At 36.4% G+C, this 23190-nt stretch overlaps 1 protein-coding gene across 1 annotated transcript; it reads right to left on the bottom strand.

Annotated features, from left to right (window-relative positions):
* Positions 1 to 2752: 2752 nt before the first annotated feature.
* Positions 2753 to 22758, bottom strand: cenpf (centromere protein F). Its single transcript, XM_077239923.1, has 20 exons — positions 22665 to 22758; positions 21517 to 21725; positions 21231 to 21427; positions 20903 to 21015; positions 20728 to 20819; positions 17372 to 17639; positions 17012 to 17214; positions 16432 to 16557; positions 16209 to 16337; positions 15347 to 15469; positions 15080 to 15215; positions 11821 to 14957; positions 9476 to 11473; positions 9243 to 9395; positions 8100 to 8234; positions 7409 to 7570; positions 7135 to 7309; positions 6256 to 6684; positions 5929 to 6104; positions 2753 to 3304 (listed from the first exon to the last, which is right to left on the bottom strand). Exons 2-20 carry the CDS (start codon positions 21676 to 21678, stop codon positions 3113 to 3115), a joined length of 8106 nt encoding a protein of 2701 aa, XP_077096038.1. The 5' UTR covers positions 21679 to 21725; positions 22665 to 22758; the 3' UTR covers positions 2753 to 3112.
* Positions 22759 to 23190: the final 432 nt, after the last annotated feature.

Genomic DNA, 23190 nt, shown 5'->3' on the forward strand with positions numbered 1-23190 from the left:
GAAGGCTAAGTTGCATAATTGATGGACATGGGATGCTGCTAAGGAGAAGGATAAACATATGGCTGTCCATGGTGAGTCTCTCTGGTATTCTATAATGCTGACGTGACTGGAGAGAATGTTCTTGTGGAACAGAAGACAACTGAACTGGTTTGCAGGTGTAAGCGGTATGTTCTGTGCCCTCACCTGTTTTTGACTTTTGAGAACTGTGGAGGCATGTATGGACCTGCCTGTTGTGAACATGTAGCTGTATATGGTTTCCAGGTCTGATGCTCTTGAACTTGAGTCCATCATGATGTCTGTCGGGAACGATGAGATCTGATGCTGTGGGGAACCTGCTGCTGTTGGTTCTTTTTTGTTATGCACTGCAAAACACTGCTGAGGAACAGATAAGGGTTGCTGGATTGTCTCTTTAATCTGCATGATATCATCACTCAGGCTTTTCAGTTGTGACATTAAATCAAACTTAGATGGTTTGGGCTGGCATTTTTGTTCAGGGACAGGCTTTTTGGCTGTACAGTGTGAACCATATACAACTTTTTTCATATTTTCGTTTGTTTTGTCTTTCAGATTCATTGGAACAAGCGATATTGAGTTTTTCCAGCAACACTTCATCTGGAGTGGTGGGATCTGACAGGCATGGTTGAAGGTCACTTTGGATGTGATCGTTTTGCAATCCGGTCAAGACTGTGTGCAAAAACATATCTGTGCTAATCGTGGCACGTTTGCTAACCATGTGTGCAGCACCCATGGTTAATACTAGAGTTTACAGACGTAACACTCTTTTATGAAACGTTCATTTCCAAACCTTGAGTCTGATTGGTCATTAGCTGTGTTTTATTCACGATAAAACTTTAAAGTGACAGTGCGTAATAAACCTAATGCTGTCTGTGCCCTTAATCTTAATCAAACAACGAGAAAAAGAGAAAGCATTCACTGCTCTTTAATAGCTTTAATAAAGATGAATTATATAAGGATTAATTATATTTAGTTTATACAAATAAATGTGTCTGCTTGAGAGAATAAAGAATGAATGCAAGTTGTTATAAAGAATGCATATATCATTAATTGAAAAGATGTTCTACTTTAGGAGAAAATTTCATTTTAAGATATGTTTTTAAAATACCATTTTAATTACTGGCAGTTCAGCAGTGATCTGATCAAACATAGTAAATAGTTTTGGCATCTTATTGACAAGAATGTATGGATTGCATTGTTCCTTCCCCAATAGATAGCATGTGTACAGTTGTCACAGATTGTTTAAATTTGACATGTTGTCCTCAGTCCTTGACTTTAATCAAAATCATTTTCAGCAGAGTCAGCACAGTCAGTCGTATAATGGAATTTTCTTCAGCAGTACTGAAGCATTATTTTCTTCAATTACCAGGATCACAGTAGAAAGCTTTTTAAATCTGGAGTATTTTAATGATTATGGTTTCATAGATTTTGGAAATACAAAGACATCTTTTCATGTGCTTTTAGAATGCAAATTATAAATTCAATATCAGTGAGTAATAGTTATGCACAGTGCTTGTTAGGAGGAAAAAAAAAAAATACACCATCTGATATTCCCTAAACATACACCTTTAAAATTGTATCTATGTAATATATGTAAACTTCAAAATTCAAAACTCAGAAACAGAACCGCAAATTTGTATAGAATTTGATATTTAAATTAGTTTGAATCGCCTTACAATTTATTGCACTGTACACAGAAGTAAGTGGATTTAATATGGCACCACATTCTAATTTAAAAATGTCTCTATGGACAGTCAAATTTATGTTTTATATTAAAGCTGTCTGTCCTGAAATATTGAACTATGATCTAATCCAAAGGGCAGCTCTTCAAACTCAAAACAATAGCTATAAATGTCAGCTGGCAAATGGTGCAATTTATTATAATAATGTGATGTTTTGGAAGTGACATGAATTTTTTTGTGGTGCAAGTTAGTATTAATAAAATGACGTTTTCGCATTTTTAATTTACGATATATTAATGTTGAATTTTGTCTTGACTGGTAAAACACCACAATTTCCTTCATGGGATCAACTTAATAATGCACACATATTACGTAATACGCATGTCTGTGGAGTAATAAAAGCCCTATGTGGTAGCATTTTGCTGAAATTATTAAAAGATGACATGATGTATTACTGCAGTGATACACCAGCAGAAACTTCAATGCACTGGAGGATTTATCATATCATGCTAAAAATACCTTTTTATCTAAGGTAAAGAGAAAATGTCAGCAATTTTTTCCAGTTACATTATAAACTCAACATCAAAAAAGCTTTTGGTGTCAAATAATTTTAGTAAAAGGACTGACCAATACAGAGGATGCAGTGTTTCATGGAACACATTTTAAGATTTTTATAATGAAACACTCATTATTCATTGTATCGTCACGTAATATAACAGCTTTGTCTTTTTCTTCCCAAATCCTCTCAACTAGACCTTAACCAAACCTCAGGGGAGATCTTCTGAGTGAATTTAAGAGCAAAGGTATTGATTTAAGAGCCAAGTAGACCTGTATTGAGTCAGAACCTGAACTAAGAATTAGATCCCTGTTGGTGTGTGTTCATTAATAATAGACTGTATTAGACAGTCTGCAAATAAATCTTTACATATTACACAGCTTAATGCATTCAGGGCTGGAATTTATCATTGCTTAACAATAAAATCTGCTGTATTTCGTGTGTGCGAGTAATCAGCCAAAAGGCCACTTCCAGACGACAGAAGTAACAAACAAACATATTTGTAAGGCAGAGCGAAGTTTAGTAAAGCAGTCAGAAAAAACAATGACATACGGTAAAATGGAGTGATTAGTTATAATGTTTCCATTTATAAAATTACAAAAGGATATAAGAAATCAGGTCAATAGAATACATACACTAAAACGATACCGCTATTTCTGTTAATGACAACACATCAGATGTTTTGAAATAGTAAAAAAAGACAGAAAATATGAGATGAACAAAACAAGAAATAGAAAATATAAAAAACAAATATAGAGCCGGCTCTAGACTATTATTTACAAAGCTAAAAAGCCAGTGTATAAACATTCTGCAAAATATACCATTTAGAACATTGGAAATTTGCATGGCATCCCAGTAATCACTGAACCTGGCAGTTGTCGTTTTGTTTTGGAGAAGCACTGAGCCATTCCTGTTTCTCAGGGGTCTTCTTGAAGCCGCGAGAGCGCCTGCTAGTTTTCTGCACAGGGTTTGCACAGCTGTTTTCCTGTGGACTGTTGGCTAGTGGAGATAATAAAGCCGCACTGCTCTGGATGGCCTTAGAAGCCTGGACCTGAAAGTACATGAACAATGTCAGAAGAGAGCAACACTGAGCTGTCAAGAATGCCCAGCAACAATATCAAAGTTCAAAACAACTCGTACTGTATCTCTCTCTGAGTGAAGTGCCAAGCTGAGGACAAGTGCATAATGTATAAATATAAGATGTTGCAATCGATCAATCTTCTGTTCTCCCCTAACCCTCGACTTATACCCAGCATGTACTGTCTGGAGAAGAACCAGTGCTGAATAGTACTTGAAAATTGGCTGTGCTGCAAGCTGACTAATGGTTGGCTCATCTCGGCTCGCATCTGTTTCATTCAAAGTTTAGTTGTTGGTTTTTCTGTCATCTATTAATTAGAGCTGTCAATTGTATACTAATCTTTAGAGGAAATTAATTACATGATTTATTATTTAAATAAAGTGTATACTGTGTGTGTATATATAATATAAATTATATATATATATATATATATATATATATATATATATATATATATATATATATATATAACAATTATATTATACAATATAGATAGACAATTAAGGTCACAGTCACAGTCACAATGATTTGAGACTAAAGAGACCTGCCCAGTTCAAGGGTCCATAAAAAAAGACTGATAATGTAAAAAGTGCAAAAAATGTGGCTTTTGTTATGGGGTACATCTTATTTTTAAGACCGTATGTGAGCTTTAATGAATTTTACTCCGTGGTGGCCAAGGAACCGCGCCACATAACGGGCCGATGGTGCAATGGGTGGATCAGTATTAATTGTCCTAGATGCTACGTTTAATTGTGCCTAAAAAACATAGGCATAGTAAAAGGCAATCAAAATTCAGATTTCGTTAGGGTAGTATATTTATATTGTCCCATATAAAATTTTAACAGCCAATTAAAAGAAATATTTGTACAGTAAAAAGTGCTAAAAACGTGTATTTCACAAGGTCAAAACACCCTTTATTATACCACTTTCGAATTTAACGCATCCTTACAGATGGCGGAGAAATGCTGAGTTTTTTCATTCAATTCTAACATCACTTATTGCTAGCAGAGTCATAGACCAAGGACTTTAGAAAGTGTTGTATTATATAAAGGGGAGGCTCATGCTTCAATAAATGACAAACAAATTCTGGATTCAGCCTTGCACTAGATGAACTGCTCTGACGAAATCCAAAATGAGAACTTTTGCACGTCGTAGTGCGCTAATCAGCCTATTTTACGGTGCGGTTTCATGGCCACCACAGAGGCGTAAAAGCAGACATAAGGCCGTGATATTAGAGGTATACTGGCTTAACGAAAGCCAAATTTTGAGCAAATAGATCTTTATTAATTCATGCACATCCATACTCTCGTTTTCTTCATAGTAAAAAGACAGTGACACACAAAGGAAATAGTTAAAATAATCACTTCTTATATACTCTAACCTGTTACATATTGCAATGGCCTCACTATAATTCACAATCTTGCTTTTTCTTTTTTTATCAAAATGAGTGTCAAGTAAATTTTGTTTGTTTGTTAATCAATATTATGCCACAAGTGATAATGACCTAGCTTAACTTGTACTGAACCCGGATCATTCCTTTAAATTGACACAAGGAAGCAGGAATGCAGAACTTTGGCCTCCATAAAAGCTTTACTATATCTTGAATCAGGTATTCAAGTGTGTGAAGGGTATTTCTGGGACATAAGAGTAACTCTACAGCATGGGGTCTCCGCTTCCCTTTGAATTCTTGAAGATTAAAATGGGCAAATCTCCAGGAAATGGTTACCTGGGGTAAGGTGACATGATCAGAGCTACGGAGGGAGTTAAAAGCTGACAGGAGAGCTTTAATGCCTCAGAGCACTTAAGGCTTTCCATCTAATCTGAAATGTCATGCACAGCTTCATCTGGAAATGCTTTCATGGTCAGTAACTGTAAGAGCGACATAATGAGTTAACTACAGACTGCAGGTACATTTTCTGAGGGTCTATGATGCCCTCCTGTGGTTAAAGGCTGAGGAATGCCTAAATATTTTCAACAATGAGACTAAATGACATCTCATGTTTGTATTCCCCATTTCTGTTCTTAAAATAACATAAATCATATCATATTACATGTTCAACTATTTTGGTCTACTCTTAAAATTTGGTATAACTGTACTGCTAAACTGTTGGCTGCTTTATGACAAATTGCTTGTGTTTTTCCCAAAAGTGTAAGTTGATTTAAATAAATGCATCTACTAAGTGACTATATGTTAATGTAATTAAGAGAAAGTTAATGTACGTATTATTTATATAAACAAGTCCTAGTCTTCCCCCAATCCATTATCAATATTTTGCTGACCTTTGACATTGCGCGAAACCATTTTTTTGCAATCCTACTTTGATTGATGGCATAAAGAGTAGAATTGTAAGAGACAAACAGCCCATCTGAACCGTTAATGAATATAATTTAAGTAGAATTAATATTAGGACTGGCTTTTTACAAGTTATAAATGAAAGGTTTATATAGCCTAGATAGTTTTTGATATTTTCACCAAAGATTCAAACAAACTTTCATGGAATCAATACTATCATCATCACCATTTTGCGAGTAAATAGTTTACTTTGAAAGGTGTATGTTGTTGTGGTTGCAGGAAATACACAGGTAGTTCTACTCACAGTGTTTGATTTCCTGCCCTCTGCTGTCTGTTTGGAGATTTGCACAGGATGTTCGGCTAAAACGGAGCTCTGCTGAGCCGCTGTTGTACGGACGGCCAGACGTGGGCTGCAGCGCTGCACTGCAGTTCTGCGAATAATGAATGGGCTCATCTCTCCAATTGGAATATCTGCAAAACCTGTACAGAAAGAAGTGATGTAGATGTGTAAAAATAGCAATCAATGACTTCACTTGTTCCTTCAATTGTGAAACTTTGATTGAGCACAACTCACATTTGAATGTGAAGGCTGTGCCATAAGGACGTATAACAAATTGTGATAACCCCTTACCTTTCTGAACAAGTTCAGGCAAACCCTCTGGTCTGTAATCCTCATCGTCTTGTGTGGCTTTAGGTGTTGCAGCCGCAGCTTTCAGTCTCTTGGTGATACTGTGCAGGGCTTCCTGTGCTTTGCTGGGGGTGTCATCCACTGCTCTCTGTCTCTTTCCTGCAGGCACGCTCATAGTGTCTTCCACTGGCTTATTATTCTCCATGTCACTCTTCTCAGACCTCAGGGACCTCCTGCTCTTGGTTGTCTTTGTCTGGGTGCTCATCTGCTTGAGCTGGTTCTGGAGGCTTTCATTGGTCTCTTCCAGCTTGTGAACTTTGACCATGAGGCTGCAGTATCGGTCTATGTTGTCGTCCGCCTCAAGGCTCTTTTCCTCCAGAGCTTCCTTCAGCTCCTGTAGTTCTTTCTGCAGGCTGTCACTGCTGCCATCACCTGTTAACATGACAGATGCTGTAAAATTGATTGTTACAAAAAAAGTGAATCTGTACGTCTATCTGATATGCTTTAAATTGATATACTGTGACCAAAAGTCTGAGGTCACCAGTAAATATGCTTGCATTTTGCCCTTTTCATTTATTTAAAAAACATTAAAGTAGTTTTGTTTTAATATAACATTAGCATATATTACATTAAACATATAATTTTTAATTAATGGAATATAAATTATTTAAAAAAACAAATGAAATGTCCAGATCATTTCTTTAACATGTCAAAATCCAAAAACAGATTACTTCAGTTTAAAACGAGACGGACAAATTTTAAATATGGCCGATATGAAATCACTTGACAAAAAAAAAAAAAGAAGAAGAAAAAAAAGAGACAGTCTTATGCAAATTAAGGTTACTATATAGAGTGTTATGTTCTCTTGAGTTTTGTCTATACCTTGTTTCTGTGAGGCCTGCAGTGCTGCTATCTGTTGTCCCTGCTGCTGAAGTTCTACCTGAAGTGCCTGCTTCTCATGTTCCAGCTGTTTGCATGACTTCATCCACAAATTGATCTTACTCATAGCACTGTCCTTCTCTTTGGACAAGCGCACAACCTTAGAGTCAAACTCTGCCTACAGGGACCAAGACCAATTAATATAAAAGTTAATTACTTTACTAAATATAGAATGAAAGTTGTCCAAAATAATGAAGAATGAACAGAAAAACAATACCTTTTCATTTTCACAATATACCAATTTATTTTGTAACTCCTTTAAGGCAGACTCCACATCTGAATTTTGAGACTTGAAGCTATTGAGGTCAGAAAGATACTGTGCAGCCTTTTCTTCAAACACCATAATTTCTTCCTTCAGTTTATTAATCTCCATCTCATGCTGTAGAACATAACACTTTTTTTTACTGAACTCGATAAAAATATATATTTAAAACATTATTATTGTGAAATATTATTACAATTTAAAATAAAAAATATTTTAAATTAAAATATAAAACAGTTAATTCAAATTATAAAATGAAAGATATTCCTGTGATGGCAAAGCTGAATTTTACTCCATTACTTCAGTCTTCAATGTCAAATGATTCTTCAGAGATTATTCTAATTTGATTCTCCAAAAAAAATAATAATAATAAAAAAAATAATAATAATTTATGTTTTCAATTATAACAGCTGAACATAGTACTTAATATTTTTTATTAACCATGATAATTTTTCAGGATTCTTTGATAAATACAAAGAACATAATTTAAAATATAACTTTTTTGTAATGATGAAAAAGTATTTTGCGCACTTGACTCCTTGTATGAATGAAAAAAAAAAAAAAAGGATTATGTTACACTGTGCCAGAAAGCACAGCTCTACCTTTATAAAAAAAAACCCACATTGTTACAATATTATCTACCCACCTGCTGCTGTACATGTTTCAGGTTCTCCTCATGCCTCCTGTTATTTTCCTTCATCTGAACATCATGACTTTCTTGATTATCAGATACAATTTTCTGCAGGCCATCTCTCTCTTTCGTCAATGCTTCCATCCCAAGCTGAAAGATGCAATGAAAATGTAGTGTAAGCAGAGACTGGACATCATTAGCCGCATCAATAGACTGAACATCAATAGCCGCGTTTCCACAGTCGGGCCAAAATACAGTGGAAACGCACGTGCTGGTGCATGCCAGTGCCAGTCGCGTTCCCACTGTCACTTCTGGAGCTTGATTAGGCCTTGTCAGGTCTTCCTCGGGGCAAACGGCCAGGGTTTTCTGGCCCGCCGAATACCTTGGTCCAAAGCGGGCCAACTCGGGCTTGAGGAGTGGTTACGAAAAGAGGCAGATTTTATCTGAGTCGGGAGACGGCAGCGCCAGATGATTCTCTCAGCATTAAAACTTTTTAAATAATTTTTAACTCATCTCAAATAATTTACCTTTACCTTTCTCTGACTGAAAATATAACTGTAGCCTACTGGGAGAGAGTGCTAAAGTTCCTCAGGTCATATTTTTGGTGGTATATTTGTAGAAATTATAATTCTTTCTAAATGATGTAAATATGTCCTGTAACTACCAAATAAACAGAAACAGATGGACTGAATAAGTAAGTGTGTTCTCTTTCTTTTGTGAAAGTAAACCACTTTATTTCTGTGTGACTAATGAGCAATTAATTCATTATCATCAATGTATCACTTTTTATTGTAAACCTGTGGTAAAACATCGATGCTTGGGTTTTAAATATTCAAGTAAACAACAAAAATGCCAGCAAATGGTCACTTTTATCATGTTTGTTTTGAGATCACGCTGTTTCCAGTGATTTCTTTCCGATTAGTTTTCTGATAAAATTTGTTGGTGAAATTATGGGTTTGTGTGACGTTGTTCCAGAGAGGCGTGTTTTAGTGATTTCACTGGCCCGACAGTGGAAAGCAGCAGATTTTGGGCCTGGTGCTACAGAGCCAAGGTTATTACCCCAGCACGGGCCGTTTAAAGCCCTGGCTCGCACTGGCCCGATAGTTGAAACGCGGCTAATTAGGCCAGTGTAAATAATGGTGAAGAACAAATTCTTACCTTGTTTGTTTCGATTTGTTTTTGAGACTCCTGCAGTTGACAAGTCAATTGATTATGATTAATCTCAAATACATTATGCCTCTCCCTTGCCTCACACAGTTCTTGCTGATGTTGCGTATGGAGGACCAAACTGCTCTCGTGTAGTGCATTTAACTGAAAGTAAATGCAAATAAATTAATATGTGAAATAAAAACAAGGAGAAAAAATAAACTGCTAAAGATAACGAAAAATACCTTTTCTGTTAGTTCGGAGTTCATGAGCTTCATAGCATCAAGTTGGCTCTCTAACTGTTGGGTATTGTTCTCTAGAGAAGTGACACTTTTCTGCATGACCTCTATCTTGGAGGACTGCATACGTGTCTTCTCCTCCAACTGTGCAATAGTACACTGTAACTCGACCTTGTCCTTTTGCAATTCATCTCGCTCATCCTGAATTGAAGATTGCGCCTGAAGCTCATCTATTTGTGACTGAAGTCGGGCATTTTCTTTGCGAAACTCCTGCTGTCTGTTTTCAAAGTCTTTCAAGACTGACTGGTTGGTTAAACAAAGCTCTGCCTGACATCTTTCATATTCGAGAACTCTCTGGGCAAACTCTTCGTTTTTAGATTGCAAAGACAGCAACTGAGAGGTCAAATCCTGTGCGATCAGTTTTTTCGATTCTACTTCTGTTCGACAGAGTTGAAGTTCCTCCTCCATGGCACCGACTTTAAATTGGAAGTCCGTGATCATTTGTTGCTGATTCACTGTTGCCTCTTCCACAGATTTAAGCTTTTCAGAAGCTGCTTGATTGGACAACTGCAATTCATCAATTAGGCTGTTCTTTTGCTGAAGTTCTTGCTCAAGTTTATACTTCTCCTCCTTGAGATCCGTCAGCTCAGTGACCATCTCTTCGATTTTCTTGGTAAGCTCTTGCATTTCAGGCTGTATTTCCTCAAGCTCGGCTTTGGCACTCTCTGCTTGAAGAATGGCGTCCTCCAGATTCTGGTCAGAAAGTTCTTTTTCTCTCTCAAGCTTTTCAATGTTGTCCTGAAGAACATCTGCCTTCCTCTGTGCAGCTTTGAGCAGCTGACTCATGTGGTTCTTTTTCCGTTCGTCAGATTCAATTCGTACCTTCAGTTTTTCAATGCCCCGTCTCATCTGAGCTACTTCCTCCTGAGTCGAAATCAACCTGGAGGCTATTTCACCTTTCTCCAAGAGGGACGATTCAAGGGACTGGGACAGCCTGACGTTCTCATTCTCAAGTGATTGGATTTTGGAAGACATGTTTTCAGACTCTCTTGAAGCAAAATTCTCATTGTTCTTTAAACTGTTTAATTCACTAAACAAATTTCTATTGTCTTCATTCATAAGAGCCACTGTATTCTCAAGGTTTTGAGACTGTTGAATTAGTTGCTCTTTTTCTTTCCTCAGGACATCAATTTGGTTAGATGCAGCCTCGATTTGTCTTTTCCCTGCCCTAATGTCCTCTTCTAGTTCTTTAATAAGTTCTCGTGTATTGCTCTCTCTCTTCTCCAGAAGCTCAGCCTGTTCTTTCCACTTCATTAAGGAATGGTTTTCACTTTCCCTTATATCAGCACACAAAATAAGCTCTTCTTTAAGTCGCCCACCTTCTGCCATAGTTGTATTAAGTTGTTGTTCAAGGCTGTAATTTGTCCTCCTAGCTGCATCAAGCTCTACTGCCTGCCTTTGTTTCTGTTCTTGTATCTCCTCTATGTCAGCCTCCATGGAAAGGATGTGCTTTTCTAAATTGGCCTTTTCAGAACGTATTCTTTTTAGTTCGCTCTCAATCTGGAAAAATTTTTCATCCCACTCACCTTTTGCCATCTCTAAGTTTTCCATCATCTCCATAACATCTGAGAGCTGGCATTTGGAGGTCTGTAGCTGTAGTTTCAATGAATTTATCTCTTCTATCAACTCTCCAATGTGGTTGCTCAGTTTCTGGTTTTCTTGAGTGACAGACATCAATTTGTCTGTGCCGTTTGTCATTTCTATTTCCGTTTCACGAACTTTGCCCTCCAAGTCAGAACACAAATGTTTTCTAATTGCCATTTCAGATTCCAAGACTTCAAACTGGGATTGCAAATGTTGAACCTCCTTTTCGCGTGTCCTTAGAGATTCCTTAAGTGCTTCAAGTTCCAAAAGTAATTTTTCACTTTCCTGGCTAATATCTGGAGTGGAGTCTGACTCTTCAGGATGATGGATTATGTTCTTCTGTGCTTTGGATGTCCTTTCCTGATCAAGATTTTTTTTTTTTTAAATAAAAGGAGTTATGAATACAAATTAAGAGAAATTAAATCAAATAGCCTTTTGATATCAGCAAAGCTTTATACCTATATTTCACCCAGTTACACTTTGTTTAAATGCAATGATTTAAAGCTGCACTCTGTAATTTTCTAGTTTATGTCACAATGGCGGCTTGAATGTAGCATAACGCAAAAGGACATTTTCAGTTCACTTATGCAATTGCAAAAATCTGCAGGTCAAAGTCATGATTCATTTAAGTCAGCACTTTAACTGATATAATGCATAATATCTGAATTCAAAACATCTGAAATTACATGGTGAAATACATAGGTTACCTGTAAAGTTTCAGTAGCCAGCAAGGAGGATGATGCTAGGTCCAATTCCTGCAGTTGCTGCATTGTCTCCAGTTGTGAGGACAAGTTCTCTGTGTGTTGTTTTTCTTCTTGGAGTTTGGCCTCCAACTCATTTTTGATATTGATCATTTGCTCCTCCATGCTCTGGAGCTCTTTAGCATGCTGTAATTTTATTTGATCTATTTGAACCCTAGTTTGCTCCTCCATGGTTCTGACATTCTCCTTAAGAACATGAGATATCTCCTCAATCTCCTTGGATTGATTTTGCATTAGCTCTTTCAGTGGTAACCGTTTGATATCCTCATCTGATGACAAGGATGTTTGGGCCTCTTCTTGTGAATTAAGCTGCTCTCCAGGTGATGAAATACTTAGAACAGCTGTATCTTCTTCAAAGGGCAAAATAGATGTGTTGGCAAATGCCATTTCGCATATATCTTGGTCATTCTCATATGCGGTTTGCTCTTTATTCATTGTGTCTGCATCAGAGTAACCTTCTGCATCAAGATTCTTTTCAGACAGAAGCTGTTCCATGCGAGTTTGCTGTTCAACAATCTGAGATAGCAGATAATCATGTGCCTGTTTTAATTTATCCACTTGCTCCTGGGAATTCTGAACATCTGCTTTCAATCCCTGGATATCAGATTCCAACTTTAGTTTTTGTTCCATAAGATTGTTGTACATTGCTTCAAGGTTTGTCTGCTTGCAATTCTCTTGCTCTAGGGAAACTTTAAGATTTTCATGGGTTACACGAAGAGACTCCAACTCTTTGACTAATGCAGAACTAGATTGTTGTTCCTTTTGTGTTTCCTCCAAACATGCAGATAAGAGGGACACTTCAAGGACACTCTTTTTATAGTCATCTTTGACAGACTCAAGCTCTGCTTGTAGGGTGGACCTCTGAGCCTCACTATCAATTAACTTTGCTTCAAGAACACTGATGTTGCCTTGCAACTCCTCTACATGCGTTTCATTATCTTCAAGATCCATCTGCAACATTTCAAGCTGTACTTCGATTTTGCTCATGTTAATCTTTTTTTCATTCAATGTCTCAAATGCTTTAGCTTTCTCAGACTGAGCTTCCTGAAGTTTGTTTCTCAAAGATTCAATCTCACAGGATTGTGTGGCTTCTTGGCTTTTCAGAACGGTCAAATCAGCTCTGAGATTTTCAATCTCCTGCTCATGAGGAAATGCATTTAGTTTCAAGTCTTCAAGTTCCTTTGCAACTTTCTGATAGGAATCAGTGTCCTCCTTATGTTGGACCATTGATAAGGCAAGATCTTGCTTCAGCTTTTCCTTTTCCAGGGCAGCCTCCTTCAGTTTTTCTGAAGCATTTCTGACCTCCAAACATTTGCTCTGTAACTCTGCCTCAAGAACACTGATGCGCTCCTCTAAACTTTTTTGCTTTTTAAAATGAGTTTCCCTTTCAGAGACATAAACTTCAGATTCCCCATTATGTCTCTCAATGAGCTCCTTGATACTTGTCTCTAATAAAGCTTTTTCTTCAGATCTGTCTAGTAATTTTTTTTCGAGACGTAAATTCAGCTCTTCAGTAGAGTCAAACTGTTTCTGAAGGCTTTCTAGTGAATTATTTAGTGTGGCTGACAAATGATTTGAGGCCTCAAGCTCACTTTGTATTAAAACAATCTTTTCTGCCATGACATCTTTTTCAGCAAGTGCTTCTGTCATTATGGAAAGCTGTTTAAGATGCGTTTCTTTCTCTTGGCAAACAACATCATTGAGCTTTTGAAGACCTTCATATTTCTCAGATAGATCATTTGCTTTATGTTCAAGCTCTTCTTGTTTTACTTTGAGTTGTGCATTATCCTGCTCCATTTTTGATGCTTTCCTTCTTTCTTCATCTATTTCTTTTGCAAGATTTTCAGCTATTGTCTTCTGATTTTCCAACTCAGTGGCGGTCTGAACTTGTAGCTCCTTTACTTTTTCTAAGGAACTTCTGGTTTCTTTTGCTTCAGAAACAAGACATTTAAACTGCTCTTCAAGAGAACAGAAGGACTTATTCTTTTGTAACATTAATTCAACTTCATGAATAAGATCTTTTTCCCTATTTTCCACCAAAGACACCTTTTCTACTAGATCTTCTTTAACTTTAGAAAGATCATCATATTTTTCCTGAATATCTGCATTTAAATCTTTTTGAGACTTTAGGTCTAATTCTAGGAGGGCAATATTCTCAAGAACATCCTGCAGAGATGTTTCCACATTGAGTTTTGCTTGTTCCAACTCTTTGTTTTGTGCAAGGCGGACTTCACATTCTTTAGCCAACATGTCTTTCTCGTCTTTGAATTTATCTAGCTCCTGCTCTCGCAAAGCAAATGATTCCTGAAGATGCTCAATCTCAGTTCTGTTCATTTCAATAATGGAATCCTTTGATTTAGCCAGGTCACAAGCACTTTCATATTCTTCAAGGAGCTGACCATGGGCCTGCTCCATTCCTTCCAACTTATTTGTTTCTTGATGCAGTTTAGTTTCAAACTCGCTCACCTGGTCCTGCATTACAGTGATTTGCTGCTTCAAATTGTCCATCTCCTTATTATGCTTTTGATGTGTCTCACTAAATTGACGTTGAAGCTCCTCATACACTCTACCTTTTTCCTCCAGCTCCACACATTTTACAAGCAGTTCACCTTTGAGTGAATCAATCTGACCAGATAGGCAAATCTTCTCATTTTCTAAATCTTGCATCTTTTTCTGAAAGCCATCATGAGCATCACTGAGTTTTGCCTTGTCTCTCTCCAGATCTGCAATTTTATTCAGCATTTCCTCACGGTTGGATTCGGTGTTGTTAATCAACTGTTCCTTTTCGTTTTTCCACTCCAGAAGAGCTTCATACTCTTTCTTCGTCTCAGCAACTTCTTTCTGACAGGAGCTTGAGGTCATTTTGAGGTCTTCATTTTCATTCTCCAAAGCACAAATCTTATTAACTTTGAGTTCAACTTCATGAACTAGTTTTTGGAACTCAGCCTGAGTCTTCATATTCTTTGCGTCTGTTTCAGCCAGAGTTTTCTTGGCATTTTCCAATTCTTGAGATGATGATGCACTTTGACGTTCCATTTTTTTGCAAAGTTCAGTCAGTTTTTCACTCTGGGTTTGTGTCTTCACTGAAGGTAATGAGTAAAAATGATTAGATAAAGCATTTCTTTAGATTTTCCTTTAATTTTTTTCTAAAATATTATGTAATATTGAAAATGTACCAAAGAGATTTTACACTTGTAAATCATACCTTTTAAATCATCCACCATCATACGGCTTTTGGTAAGGTTTTGCTCAATATTTTGTTTTTCCTCTTCAAGTTGTTTGACCCTCTTCATTCCTTGGTCTAACTGACAACTGAGTGTGTTCTTCTCTCTCTGCGTCTCCTAAGATAAGCAGAAACAAGCCATTTACATGCCTCAAACGTTAATCCACATACTCCATAAAGTAAAATCTATTATTATTAAATTAAAACAAGCCTAATACCTTTTCTTTAACTGATACACAAAGAACTTACATCAAATTTCTTCTTCAACTCTGCCTCCTTCACTTGACTGGCCTGTAACCCCTGCTCAGACCTGAGAAGTTTCTGTTTCACCTCTTCCAAATCTTTCTCCAGTCGATTCTTTAGACTAGTTACCTTTAAAACCAATGGCATTCTGTTGTGATTAAATTAGCCAAATGTGTATAAAGAAACAAAGTAAAAAAGAAAATATACTGAACAGAAATGTCAAGTCAAGTCAAGTCAAATATATTTATATAGCGCTTTTCACAATACAGATTGTATCAAAGCTGCTTCACAGTATCAATCAAAACAACTTAACAATGTTTGTTTATTACTGGAAAAAAAAGACATCCAAGTTTGGTAGAGCTAATCAATGGTATGATTGGTTAATTAATTTGAATATCCCCAACTGAGCAAGCCAAAGGCAACAGTGGCAAGGAACCGAAAAACTCCATCCAGTGACCTAATGGTGTCCTAACACCCCATCAAATGACCCAATGGAGAAAAAAAAACCTTGGGAGAACCCAGGCTCAGTCGGGGGCCAGTTCTCCTCTGGCGTTTATGAACTAGAGGCCGTATTTACAGTAACTGTAAGATAAAAATTTATATGAATGCCTGGCTAAATAGATGCGTCTTCAGTCTAGTTTTAAACTGGGAGAGAGAGTCTGAGCTACGAACAATATCAGGAAGGCTATTCCAGAGCTTCGGAGCTAAATGTGAAAATGCTCTGCCTCCTCTGGTGGATCTGGATATCCTAGGAATGACCAGAAGCCTCGAATCTAGTGATCTTAAAGAGCGCGATGGATTGTAAGGCGATAGATGTGTTACTCATAACATTTATAAAACAATATTCATAGTTGAATTTTCAAATTACCTTATCCATATCTGATTGCAAAACATTGTAGTCTTTTTTGGCTTGCTGGATCTCCATACTCGTTTTATTTTTTACCTGGTTAAATTGCTGCTCAAGAGCTTGATGGGAGCTTTGAAGTTGAGCAAGTTCCTGGAATGAGTGAGAAGACAAACATTTGTAAATTTCAGCTCATCCATATATATATATAAAAAGTAAATTATATTTGACAGTAAGGAGACAAGACCTTTTGACTCTCTCTCTCCTGGTCTTTGATTTTCTGCTCCAGAGATCTATGCACACTTTCAGCATTATGTCTCTGACAGTTCATCTCCTCTGTTACCTGCTTCAGCTTCATTTCAACTGAAGAACACTGAGGAGCCAAAATCAACCAAAGATGAACTACATTCACATGATAACTCATTGTTTAGAAATTGAGTTTCTAAACAATGACCCCTCCCATGAAAATACATATAGGGGACATATATTAGGACACTTATATATCCAAATATATTAGGACACTTAATGTTAATATCGACATACATTATACATCACATATAATCATGATAACATATAAAATAAAGTGGCATTTTAAAGAATTTTTAAAGAAACAAGCACACTTTTGAAGCAAAATAGTTATATTTTGTTCAGTGATTTTCTTGAAAGTTTGCTTGTGTGAGCTTTAAAAGAAATGTTACTTGCTATAATTAAATTTATATATTTAAAGTGCGTTTTAAATAGTTTCTGGGGCCACTGTATATAAGATAATTTATCTTCTATAACTTATATAATATGCAGTAGTATAATGTATTAAACATCTACATTACCTTAGAAACTGACTGCTCATACTGGCCTGTAGTCTTTGTGAGTTCATCTCTGGACTTGCTCAGGAGTTTGTCCTTGTCTGCCAGATCTTTCCTGGCCATTTCCAGTTGAGTTTGAATTTCACTGAATTTATTGATCTGATTCTTCATATCCTTCTCTTGAGCCTGAAGACGGAGCTCTAACTCAGAAACCCTTGACCTCAGATCTGATTAGTATAAGAAAGCAAAAAAAAAAAAAAAAAACAGCGACAAAATGTGTTACCTCAAGGCATATGAAGATTATCACTGTAGTGCTGTATTCAAAAGCATATTTCTCAATTATGTAATAAAAAAAAAAGAATCCATCTGTAAGGTCAGACCAACCTTGATTTATATTCTTAAGCTGTTCCATCTGCTGTGATCCAGCTGTGTCACTTTGAGTGCCTGATGTGAACTGCTGGTGTGGCTTTACTGGTGTTTCATCACAAGACCATGACATCCCAGAGGGTCCGTTTCTTCTCCTAGATGGTGTCTCCATCACTGTCTGAGACTGATGACTGTGTGTTTTTTGGTCTTGCTGCCAAGGGAAAATTGAGGACCCGGTCTGTTGTCTTGCAATGTCTTTATGGCTCACTGCAGACTGGTTCAGAAGCTTCAGGTGTTACAAAAGAGAGATGCATTATTACCATTTACTAAATTAAAGTGACATAAAGAGTAGGGGTGGGCGATATAGCCTCAAAATTCTATCACGATATTTCAAGAATATTTGCGATAATGATATTTATGGCGATATAGACATTTTTTTTGTTGTTGAAAATGTTCTTATTATGTTTATCTCGCCTAAATGTTTGCTCACTCATTGCGTTTTTACAATGTGGTAATTTTGTTGTTAAGAGTTTACACAACACAAAGAAGCTTGATTTCAATCTTTGAATTAAATGTTAAATGTGTGTAGGTCTAACACCAGTATTCAGAAATACTACAGAAACATAATAAAGTAATCAAATGTAAAATAACACATAGTCTTTTAGTTCTGTTTCCTGATTAAATTAAATACATAGGCTAATAATTCTCATTCATTACAATTAAAGCTATCTTTTGTTGTTTTGACGACAACATTAATGACAGACGCATAGCCTATGGCTGCTGTCACTTTTACAGCTAGTGCACGGATCCATTGCTGTTTTCATGATACTGTCTGTCACATGCGTTTTAAACATAACCGACTGTGTTTATGAGTATACTTACCAAGACCGGAAGTTTTACACAATTTTGCGTTTCCCCCCCATTAAAGCGATAACTTTAGTTTCTCGCGAGCTGTAGGCTACTCTATGTATGCACTCAGTGCAACTCTCTCAGAGAGTGCGCGAGTAGCTTACTGGATAGTTTATAACCGCTTGAATGTTTAAACTGATAAGAATTAAGAAGACTTGAAAATTATAAACTTTAGTTACGATGCACGGATGGCTAGATTGTGCAAGAGACCATTCAGTCATGTCCCGACTCCTAAACGCCCGACTCCTAAACGCGCGCGTCGGCAGCCCCGCTGAACACTCAAGCTGTTTGTGAAATTGCCAGTGTTGTGCAAGTTACTTCCAAACTGTAATACATTATATATTACTTGTTACTGTTATTTAAAAGTAATTCATTACCTTACAATATTACTGTCTCAGAATTGTAATGCGTTACATTACTCCTGTATTACTTTTGAGTTACTTTCACAAAAATAACTATACAGAAGTAGAACTTAACATTCTAAAATGACTAGGGCTGTAACGATATGCCATATAATATGAAACCGAAATCGCGACACTCAGATCCACGAACCTGCAGAATGGCGACACCCCTTCCAACTCCCAGCGTTATCCATACCGTCCAGATCCAATGCTACCACATCTTTAAATTACTATTAGTATTATTTGAAGTTAACTTAACATTATAAAATATGTAGACCTACACCACAAAACTAGTTGAGGATAAATTATTTAAATTTTGGAAATTCCAGCATTATGGACATGACATTTGCAGACTTGTAGTCAAAACTTATATAATTATATAAATTCTCAGAAAGTGCATTACTACCAAAATATTGAAACGTCTGTTTATCCATAGGCTACTCCCAGAAAGGAGTCCAGACATTAGAAAAATATCAGTCTACACATGCGTTTTATATTTAATATTAGGGAAATCGACAGTCATGTGTGACAAAAAAAACTTTTAGACTTTTAAAACTTTTAACTTTTAGGAGGAAACGATTTTTTTGTTGTAATTCTGTGAATTACACTGCGCAAATCTAATGAAGAAGGGTTGGCTCTCCACAGAACATAAAATATTCATTTTATTTTATTTTTCGTGTTCGCATTTATGGGGAAAAAACAATGTTACAGACGTGACAGTTCTCCGTTACGGACGCGACCGCTCTGAAGCGGCACTAAAAGACTGCTTTAAAACTTTCACAGACACCTTACACAGAAGACACGAAGCCTTTCTTTAAAGTGAATTTCGTTTTGTATTAATTGTACGGACCTGAAAAATATATCTATATTGAAATGTCTACTTGTAAACAGAACAATTCAAAACGAAAGAAAACAGACTGCTCTCTGCTTATGAAATGAAATGTGCATTTCACTCTGGTGCATTTAATACTGCGAAGATCGCGAGTCAGCATCGTCAACTTCATCTCGACTTTATTAATAAACAATCAACATGTCTCCTTGCTATATTTGACATTTTCAAAATCTTTTGCCGGTTCTTTGTGACAGCTTTTAGGTGCTTTATCGGCAGCGCCGCCGCCCTTACATGAACGCGTCACCACCGCATCAAAAACATGATTGCGTGATGAAAACATGAAAAATACCACATAAACATAGCCTAACTGTTTAGAAAGAAAAGAAAGAACGAATAGCCTAATGCGCATACGTCCATCTCGCGAATGTAGTCTTCATGCCATCTTCACCATTAGGCGCTTTTCCTCTGGCCAGCGTGAGCACAGAGGCCGAAATTATACCTCACGGCACTCCTGTAAAAAATAAATCGCTATACAAATATATCAGACGCTGCCATTTAGTCTTTAATTACAGACTTGGACATCACACGCGGCTATTGACTGACCACGAACAGGTAATTTAGCCTACTTGCATCTTTCATTCGTTAATGTCTGGCGGTCTTGCTGTATTTTTTGTTTTGTTTGTTTGTTTGTTTTACAATTAAAACTAAAAGTCTGTTGTAACGCAAGCCTTACCGAACATGTACCGAGTAAAATATTACTGAAAATTGATTAGTAATGCCTTACACTACTGCGTTACAGCAAAACGTAATATGTTACTGTAATGCATTACTTTTGTAACGCGTTACTCCCAACACTGGAAATTGCTAAATCGTCATCGGAGGCTGACAGGCTGCTCTCGCGCTCAGACAGCTGTTGTTGTTGTGCGTGCTAGGGAACGTAAATGCGCCATACGTCATCGCGTCGTGACACTTTTTTGTCATGCTTGAGCTTCAGTTTACCATATCCAATGTGTGAGTTGATTAATGTTTATCAAAGTGCATCAAAGTGGTAGTCAAATCTGGGACAAAAATCTCCCAGATTTCATTAAAAATATCTTAATTTGTGTTCCGAAGATGAAGAAAAGTCTTATGGGTTTGGAATGACATGAGGGTGAGTAAATGACACAATTTTAATTCAGTATACCATCTAGGTACAAGGCTCTTTTTACCAAATATGTATGTATTTTACTTACTTTTACATGCATGATTTTGATTTCAGCTTCCAACCTTTTCCGCTCCTCAACCTCTCGATTGTACTTTTCCTGTAGGTCACTTATTTTTGAGTCTGAAGATGCAATATTACAATGTTTAAGTATGTTGCATTCATTCTGAATTGCATTTTTATTTTCTATACAATTCATATCTTACCTTGTTGCCAATGATTAGGTGTTGCAGGGGTTGCAAAAGTTTTCTGTGGTGTACTAAACTGCTGGATTTCTGAAGAATGTGAAGTTTGGGATCGTTCCAATTCATGCTTATACCTGAATAAAAAATAATAAAGTAAAATAAAAGTAAGCCAAGCCCAAGATGAGTCATATTTGGCTAGTTTAGAATATGTTTTGACAAAGTTTTTATACATATTAGGCTATATAATAATATTATATAAAAGTTAGTTATACATTTAAAAAAATAATAATGATACTATATAGATAATTTGTCACAACTCACAACAAAGTATTAAACACAGTCCACTTACTTTTTGACTTCTTGCTCTAGTCTATCAGTCTGCTTCTTGCACAAGTTTAGTTGCCCCTCCAGATAATTCACCTGTTGCTCTTTCGTTTGGATGTCATGTGCAAGTTTCTGTCTAGTCTTTTCCAGACTTTCACAAGACTCTACCAAAGACTGGTTCTCCCTCTTAAGGGCAGACGCTTCACTTTTCTCACTGTCCATCTGTAGAGAAATACAATACACAAATAATGGAGATATTTAAATCTGCTAAAATCTGAGGAAATCTACTCCGATATTTTCAGGTAACTGACCTTTTGCCTCTGTTTCTGTAAAGTAGCTTCAAGGGAATCCATCTGAAATTGTTTCTGTTGTCTTTCCTTCTTTAACTTGTCAAGCTGCCGTTCAATCTCTTGGATCTTTTGTAAGGCCTTTGGAGGAAGGCCATCCTTCCACTCTTCTACAGCCCAGCTCATACTTACTGAAGATGCTGTGTTGCTCCTCAAAGACAAACTGGCATGCTCTGAACAATGCAATAAGCAACATTTGTTTTATAAAACTCCTGATCAAGATGAAATATTACAGAATTATATGCATTACCTAACACTGAGATAAAACAGGCTACATATTGGCAGTTTGGCACAATTGATTATATATAATACTGTACACAATTTAACATTAAATTATTAAACACTGTGGAAAATCTTGAAAACTACAGGATGGTTTCAAACTTATTTTCAGCTTCATTTAATGCAGTCACCAGTCTGACAGAATATCTTAAGATGTTGACATATTACTGTTCACAAAATAATAATATTTTGTATTTCACACATGTATTAAATGCTGAAGGATCTACTTAAAATTAGGGATTGATTGTATTAGATTTCACATGCCAAAAGTGCTTGCAAGTAACGCTACATACAATTAGTATTGTAACAATAACTAGGATCTCATCAGGACATGTGTAACTTTTTTAGACTCATATCAAGTGAAATATAGAAAGAGGAACCGCAGGATGAAAACCGAGTTTAGTATTAACCAATTTCACTAATATTTTAGGGGCACAGATGTGGGACATAATAAGAGGTGTAACGTTATGTAATAAAAAGATTACCCCTTCACCCCCTATTAATTTCTTTAAAAGAATAAATATTTAGATTTTGGTAAATATAACGTTATTGCATAAGTAACGTTAGTCAGTTATGATCGGAGGTGGTTTTAGGTTTAGTTAATGTTATATTTTTATAGAACAAAAAATAATAATGGCATATATGTGTTTGAATCGTATATGTTTTAATGGCAGCCTGGCAGGTAAAGTTGTGAAAAATGTTTTCATATACATGAGTTGGCTAGTATGACACGCGGATGGTTTTAAGACATCAATCAAATAACTTTAAAACGCCTTTTAACATTCCACTATCAACAATGAAATACTACATTCTACAAAAATATATTATCTTACCATAAATAAAGAAAGAACCCCTCACGGTTACTCTGCAATTACTCTCAAGGTTCTTCTCTTGTGTTCTTCTCCTTCAGTTACTAAAGTGTAAAATTCAAAAACAAGGTTCAAAATTGTTGGTGACTGAATGCAGCGTCGTCATTGGCGCGTTTGGCATAAGACGTAAGAACATATCGGCCTCTGATTGGACATCCCTGTCCACTCGAATTTAACTCCACCCACTATTTTTTTTAAACTCTCATCTAAAAGTCCATATACAACCGACGACTTGCAGAAAATATCACTTTTAAAAACACCTGAACAGAAACAAAGACTTCAAAGAAATTCTACATCCTTAATATTCATATTAAAAGAAAACGTTAATCATGTGTCTGTATAATTAGTGACATCTGATCTGAAACTGGGCTTTAAGCAAACCTGATGACCATAGTTAATACACCACATATGATTTGTGTTTGTGTAATGATTTCTAATCCCTTGCTGCTATACACTTCTGAATGGTTACTCTTCTGTTCCTGTTTGTCTT

The sequence above is a fragment of the Siphateles boraxobius genome, unplaced genomic scaffold (genome assembly GCF_051911475.1).
Source record: "Siphateles boraxobius isolate OS27281-9 unplaced genomic scaffold, OSU_SipBor_1 22, whole genome shotgun sequence".
Lineage (NCBI taxonomy): Eukaryota > Metazoa > Chordata > Actinopteri > Cypriniformes > Leuciscidae > Siphateles > Siphateles boraxobius.

Excerpts from the sequence above, each read along its gene's own strand:
- cenpf (XM_077239923.1), bottom strand. The coding sequence starts at position 21,678 with ATGAGCTGGGCTGTAGAAGAGTGGAAGGATGGCCTTCCTCCAAAGGCC. Across the intron at positions 14,958-15,079 it reads GATGGTGGATGATTTAAAAG|TGAAGACACAAACCCAGAGT; the intron begins GTATGATTTACA and ends CATTACCTTCAG. Across the intron at positions 6,685-7,134 it reads GCAGGCCTCACAGAAACAAG|GTGATGGCAGCAGTGACAGC; the intron begins GTATAGACAAAA and ends TCATGTTAACAG.